Raw genomic sequence first — 7,407 nt, forward strand, 5'->3', positions numbered from 1 at the left:
TTCTTCCTTGAATGATCGATGAGATGATTGAGTTAATATACACAGAGCATTTGAAACGATGCCTGGAGTATATTGAAGAGCTTAATAAATGTTGGTTGTCATGATTAATATTGTCAGTTATTGAACATCAATTATATGTGGGACACTGTCATTATTCTGAAAGTAATAATAATTAAGGTTTTCAGTTTCAGTTCAGTTGCTCAATCGTGTCCGACTCTTTGTGACCCCATGGACTGCAGCATGCCAGGCTTCCCTGTCCATCACCAACTCCTGGAGCTTACTCAAACTCACGTCCATCAAGTCAGTGATGCTATCCAGCCATCTCATCCTCTGTTGTCCCCTTCTCCTCCTGCCTTCAATCTTTCCCAGCATCAGGGTCTTTTCTCGTGAGTCAGTAGTACTAATAGGCTCCTCCATCCATGGGATTTTCCAGGCAAGAGCACTGGAGTGGGGTGCCATTACCTTCTCTGATAGTTAAGGGTACTGGACACCTATTGGGCATGAGGCCTTGTTGTTGTTGTTCGGTCGCTCAGTCGTGTCTGACTCTTTGCCACCCACGGACTGCAGGATGCCAGGCTTCCCTGTCCTTCACTATCTCCTAGAGTTTGCTCAGACTCATGTCCATTGAGTCGGTGATGCCATCCAACCATCTCGTCCTCTGTCGTCCCCTTCTTCTCCTGCCCTCAATCTTTCCCAGCATCAGGGTCTTTTCCAATGCCTTTTCAATTACGAGGCCTCATAATCCACATCAATATAATAACTGAGGCCCACCTGTGAGCCAGAACTGGACTAGATACTGGAGACCCCAAGAACAGAGTCCTGGGCAAAGGCATTATAATCTGACAGGGTGAAATTGGACAGTGTTGAAGGTGGGCATCTCTGGGAGAATCAGAGGTGACTCTTAGGCAAATATGGGCTTAGACCAAGAAGGGGAAGCCTTGGAGTGGCCAGACATATGGTTTAGGAATCAGGACACCCGAACTATCTCTTGAGCTGGACCTAAATGGAACCCAATGAGCTATATTCCTTTGAATGTTCACCTGGGGAATGGGTTACTGGGGGCCTGAGAACCCACCAGACAAAGGCCAAAGTCTTCTTCCTGGGGAGAGAAGGGATGCAAGAGCAGAGGAAAGAGTGGCTGCCCTGCTGAGCTTTGGAGCCCGGGGGGATCTTCCTGGTCCTCCAGAGATGGAACAAAAGCGGAGATGAAGTCAATGGGCTAGGGGTTCGGTGCCTCCTTGCTTCCTCTGCCCTGGGACCACTGTGTCAGTCTCATGGAGATTCATACTTGCCGCCTTGTCTGCCTGGCCACAGGGCTCAGGCACAGCCAGCACCTCCTCTAAGAGCCATGGAACCTGGTCAATCTCTGGGTTCTGCATTATTTCAAGGTTAGCCCACTCCATATTCTTAGTTGCTTTTATTGGCCCTCAACTCCTGCAAGAAGGGACTGGGCCTGAAATTCAGAGTCACAAAGAAATGGGGCCTGAACAGCCCCTGGGCAGCCTGGGAAGATGGTCAGGACTGAGGAATTCTCGGGTGGAGGCACCCTCAGTTCTCAGCTCGGGAAGCTCCAGGCCTGGCTTGGGCCTAGGACGAGAGAGTCAGAAATATCTAAGTCTGAGGTCCCTTAAGAGACCATCACAACAACCCCACTCATGTTACAGAAGGGGAAACAGAAGCCTGGAGAGGGGAAGTGATGTCCCCAAGGTCTCAGGGCAGGCGGGTGGCCAAAAGAGTCTGGAATCCAGTCTCTAGAGTGCTTTATGCAGGAAGATGGTGAATAACTGGGCGCCTTGTGGGGCCTGATTCTTCAGCACCCAAATCAACTGAGTCTCTGAAGGTTTAGAGCCCTGAGTGGCCCAGAGAACGTTTTCCCAGACAGTGCCACCAAGAAATCTGGGACTACCTCATTCTGACCCTTCCAGCCCTTACCTGGCCTTACAGACCGCTCTCTGCAGAGTATCCCAGGAGGGGGACGCCCATTCACCTGCAACCATCCCTGCTTGACTGTTCCAGTGCATCTCACATTCGCCATCAAGGTTTCCTCTACATCCACCCTGGACCCTGGTCGTTAAAACCTCATCTTTAAAAGAACAAAAATAGAGGCTTCTCTGGCAGTCCAGTGGTTAAGATCCATGCTTCCATGGCAAGGGGCACGGATGTTAGCCCTGGTCAGGGAACCAAGATTTCTCATCCCGCATGCCTCAGTCCAAAAAAAAAGACACAAAAGAACAAAAAGACAGAAAGCACTTAGAACAGCGCCTGCCACGTTGTAAGTGCTCTGTGAGGGTTTGCTATCATCGTCCTCATCTCATCCTTACTACTGCTTCTACCTTTCTGCTCACATGGAGCTGTGCTAAAATCAATAACAATCCTGAAAGAAAAAGAATATGAATAGGGAATCAGCAACAATCCTTTAAACAAATAAACAAAAAAAGAATGTGAATAGTGGTTGGGAATGAACAGCCTCAGCCAAGGCTAGGAAGCTTCCTGGCCTCACTTCAAGTGATTCATTCAAGATATGAACTAGAGATCCCAACCTCAGATCTGTGGGCCTCACGTATTCAGCCTGCAAACGCTCTTGTTCAGCCCTCAGAACACTATATTTTTGTTTTCGTTTTGTTGTGTTTTGGCCATGCCACATGGCATATGGGATCTTAGTTCCCCAATTAGGGATTGAATCTGTGCCCTCTGCAATGGAAGCGTGGAATCTTAACCACGGGTGAAAGTCACTCAGTCGTGTCTGACTCTTTATGACCCCACAGACTATAGAGTCGATGGGATTCTCCAGGTCAGAATAAGAGTGGGTAGGTGTTCCCTTCTCCAGGGGATCTTCCCAACCCAGGGATTGAACCCAGGTCTCCTGCATTGCAGGGGAATTCTTTACCAACGGAGCTATCAGGGAAGCCCCTTAACCATTGGACCACCAGGGAAATCCCGGCACTGTGATATTTTCAAATCTGTTGCTAACATATAGAAAACCAGATTCCTGGGTTCTCTTGAAAAGGCAACCACCTGTTTGAGAGCTGGGTTTAGATGAGGTATCCCCCTCTCCACCTAGTGGGTGGTCTCCACCACTGCCTACCACCCGCCCCCTTCACCCATTCACCTTGACCTTCCCAATCTTGTAGGTCCTTAAGTGTATATCCCCTCCATCTAAATGGCTTCCCCTCACCCCAGTGGAGGCTTGGAGGAGCATTTTGCCACAGACAATTTATTTTCCGCAACTGCGACCGGATGGACATGTGCCCTCTTCGCGGTTGGTGTCGATGTCACCACCAGCTGGAGGGCTTAGAGATGGGCTCCGGGGCTCTGCAGCCCGAGCGGATTGCTTCCCAGAACTTGGGCAGGCGACCTAAGGAAAAGATCCCGTTGCCGAACAGAGGGAGCTCAGGCAGCTTTATCCCCGGCCTCTGGGGCAGGATGGGAGTGAGGTTCCGGCTCTGAAACCCGCGAAAGCAGCTCGTGTTGGCGGAGTTATCCACGTACGGCACAGCGTTGACAGCCCTTCCGGGCGGCACCATGGTAGTGCTGCCGCAGGGGTAGTCGGAGGCCGCCGCTCTGCTGCTGTGGTTACAGTAACTGCGCGGGCAGGCGTGGTCCAGATGGTCCAGGTGGATGGAGTTGGCGGCGCGTTCCAGATAGTTGGCTGCAAGCCTCGGCAGGTTCAGGGACTTAGGGGAGTTGCTGTAGAAGGCATTGGTGGATCTGTCGAGGTAGCTGATACCTTTGATGAGCTGATCCAGGAAGGTGGGGTTAGAGGGACCCAACTGCCTGATCTGTACAGAGCAGGCAGTGCGGGTTGCTGCGACACATGGGCTTTCTGGCCACCTTGGGGCCCTTGGCCAGGTGGCTTGTCTCCACGCACTTGGAGTTGTAGGGCCGGCCCATGCAGATTCTCCTCAACGGCAGTCTGGGGGAGCCCGGGGTGTCGGTGGGCTCTGAAGGGTTGCTGCTGGCCTCGGAGCCGCTCGGGGTCCGAGAGCACTTGAGGTTGCTTGCCCCGGTCATGCTGGGGCCGTGGGGCCAGCCTGGAGTCTGGGCCATGAAGGACACATTGCGGTTGCCGGTGCTGGGACGGCCCGCTTGGTGTCCAGACATTGTCGCGGGCAGGCGGACGAAGCTTCGTGGTACAGAACTGCTGAAATCTCACCTAGAGGCTGGGTCCCTGGGCCTGACGGGGAGAGAGCTGGGTCAGCTCTCCTCGGCTCAGGTGTTCCTCTCCCCATCTTCCTCCCAGGCCCAGGGATTTTTCAAACGAGAAAGCAGGCCCCATGTTCTTCAGAAAGCACAAAGGGCAAGAGATGGGGAGGAAGGCAAGACACTGAGAACAATGGAAATCAGAGGACCCCCTAGAAAAAGTGGGGCAGTCTGCTTTTTCCTTTCTCTGTAGCCCACATTCTGAAATTCCCATTCACCTTTTAAGCAGGGACTCCAGAAGACCACAGAGTCAAAGGACTAAGTCTCTAATGGTGAAATTCGAGGCACCAAGACACACATTCTTTGGAGTAACATCAGTTAATCACCCACTACACCGCACACCCTGCTACTGAACAATATGTCTTAGAAGCGATGCGGTATATGTGCTTTTTCTTTGCCAGTCCTTTGCTTGTTCCTTACTTGTGAGTCTTAACTACAAATCCAGAAGGCAGTCATTATTCTATTCCTATCTGACAGATGGGGGAAACTGAGGCTCAGAGGGTTGACGTGACTTGCCTCAGATCACATAGCTTGTGAGTGGTGGGGGCCAAGGTACTATCTTGAGTGTATCTGGTGACCCCTAAAAGATGATGCCGTGTTGTTGGGGGTGACTTTGTCCTCACCAGCAGTCTACTGAGGAAGAGTTCTCATCTCACCTGTTGGATAGGGGCACCGATCGGGAAAACCAGATGGGGAGGGGTGCTTGCTAACCCTGTAACTAAGTTGATCTTGACTTCACGAACCCCAAGGGGAGGGGCAAGGAGATGCTGTAAGTCTACAGTGGGACTTGTGAGACAGAAGTTTCCAGAGTACAGTATTTGGTCTTCATCTTCTCTGATGAAGGGAGATGATCTCATCCACCCCACAAAAGAAGGGTTCTTGGGGTTCCTCCCGGTCTGAAAGTGGACACTTCACAGGGACTAGGGCCTGACCAGGCTCTGGCCCAGGTCACCCTGCTTCCTGTCCTGGGGCCTGCCCAGGTGGCAGGAGCCCCAGCCCCATTCCGTTTGTCCCCCAGGTCCCCAGTACCCCCCATTTCCAGAAGGAAGGCTCTGATTTCTGTCCCCCAGACTGCCAGCTTGATGCTAATTTTCCACTTCTGCCTGGTGAGAACGGAGCAGTATTTGAACCTGTCCCACCCAGGAAACAGCTGCCCGCTCCTCTCCCAGCCCACAGCCCCTCAGCTGCCCTTGTCCTTTGGGTCTGAATCGCGTGGAATGCCCAGACTCTCGCTTCTTCCATCCCAGGTCGAGCCCCACCCCAGCTCGTCCTCCGGATGTAGGGGAGACGCCAGCGGGCTGCCCCCCATGGGCCCTCCCTTCTGGGCGGGCTGGGCCCTCTCCCCGGCTCCCTCTACCTTCAGGAGGTAGATGACTTAGCCCTCCTCTTGCTCTTCACTGGGGAATACCCTGATGCCGCCATTCCAGACTCCTGGCCATGTCATAGAATCACAGAACCCTGGAGCGAGGAGGGCCTCCAGGGGTCAACCTGGTCAGGCTCCTGCCTTAGAGCTAGTGCTGCGTTAAGCTCTCCAGGACAGATGGGCCCTATTTTTAAAGTGAGGCTGGGGTGGACGTTTTCCAGTGTCCCCTGTTGTTTTTCTAGCGTTTAATTATGCTGAGAGTCAGGGAGTTCTTTGCCGGGCCTGATATAACTCTCGTTGGCTGTGGTCAGCATCAATTTTCTTTTCTCGTTGGGTCAGCAAACATTCGCTGAGTCTCCCTAAAGAGCTGTCCCTTTGAATGACCCAGAACATGGCAGCACTTGCTTTTCTCCCTTCTAGCCTAGTCCTCATACAGTCAGCCCTTCTGGATTGAGTCCCTACTCTGCAGTGGGCTACAGCCTAAAGATTCCTTTCAGAGCTCCTGTGACCTCCCCTCCCTGGTGCATACCGGGCATCTTGTACATATCTGTCGGATGCATCGACAAGATCCCCCTTTGAGAGCTCCTGGTGCTCGGCCTCCATTGTTTCCTTCCTGCAAGTAACGAAAATACCCTCTTACTTTCTATTTTGAAAAACATTCAAAAATATTCACTTACTGAAAACTTACAAGATAATGAAGTCCCATAGACTCTTCATTCCAATCTACTAATTATTAATTTTCGTCACATTTAGCACCATACACACGTGTGTGTGTGGATTATTATTATTTTGAGAGTCAGTTGCAGACAACAGCAGCCTTTACTCTTGAATACTTCAGCATGTATCTCCTACAAGCTGAGAGAACAAGGACATCTTCTTACATATCCAGTTATCAAAATGTATCCAGTTATCCAGTTATCTCACGTATCCAGGATAATTAACATTGATACAGAGCTATTAGCTAATACACAGTCCACAATTTACCAATTATTTCCTCCGATGGTCTCTATGGCAGCTATGTCCCCAGTCCAGAAGCCAATACGTGATCAGACATTGACTTTAGTTTTCAGATCTCTTTGGTTTCCTTCAGCCTGGAAGTCCCTCAGTCTTGATCTTTTATGACATGAATAGCTTTGAAGAGCGCAGGCAAATTGTTTAGGAGAATGTTCTCCCATTTGGGTTTAGCTGCAAGATCGCAAAGCACATACACACAAAAGCCTCCCTGGGACAGTCCCGGCTCATAACCTCTGAGAGTGAAGGGCCTTTTGCTCTGGGGCGGGGTGGTTATAGCCACGGCAACAGGGAGCTGGGGGGAGGGCTCAGAGGGACCCCCCAGAAGGAGGAAGAAGGGTGTAGGGAAACTCAGGGGCAGAGAAGCGATGGCAACCGTTCCCTTGTGGGACCTCAGCCAGATCTGATCCTGCCCTGGGCCGGGGGCCGGGCAGGCGGGCAGACGGCCAGACGGCCAGTAAGCGGGCTGGGCCTCTGCGTATTTGTCCTGAAGGTACCCAGGCGCCGAGATCACTGGCCATTTCTGGCCTGGGCACTAAGAGCCTCTGGAAATAGCTCCAGGACAATTATTTCAGGAGGAATGTGCTGTTCCCCCATCTTCTCAGAAAGCCAGGCTGGGTCCCATAAGATCAAGAATGTCCGCCTCTGGCCTCCCCGAACTCCAGGGGATCCTGAGGTCCCCTGGGGGCCACAGTGGTCTTCAGAGCTGGGGAGGCTGGGAGGCCAGGATGGGGTTGAGCAGACGAAAAGCGCCCTTCCCCATGCGGGGAGGGGTGGTTCTGTCCTCAGGTCCTGGGCTCTCAGGGCCCAGCTGGAGTCAGGCTTGGCCGGCG

General features: G+C 52.2%; 1 protein-coding gene across 1 annotated transcript; it reads right to left on the reverse strand.

Annotated features, from left to right (window-relative positions):
- Window positions 1-3,198: 3,198 nt before the first annotated feature.
- Window positions 3,199-6,812, reverse strand: LOC104981083. Its single transcript, XM_010829993.1, is given in 4 exon segments — window positions 3,199-3,776; window positions 3,778-4,174; window positions 6,093-6,176; window positions 6,548-6,812. Coding segments are annotated over 2 exon segments (828 nt in total). The 5' UTR covers window positions 4,102-4,174; window positions 6,093-6,176; window positions 6,548-6,812; the 3' UTR covers window positions 3,199-3,272.
- Between the last annotated feature and the right edge of the window lie 595 nt (window positions 6,813-7,407).

Source organism: Bison bison, unplaced genomic scaffold (genome assembly GCF_000754665.1).
Source record: "Bison bison bison isolate TAMUID 2011002044 unplaced genomic scaffold, Bison_UMD1.0 scf7180017864516, whole genome shotgun sequence".
Taxonomy (NCBI): Eukaryota; Metazoa; Chordata; class Mammalia; order Artiodactyla; family Bovidae; genus Bison; species Bison bison.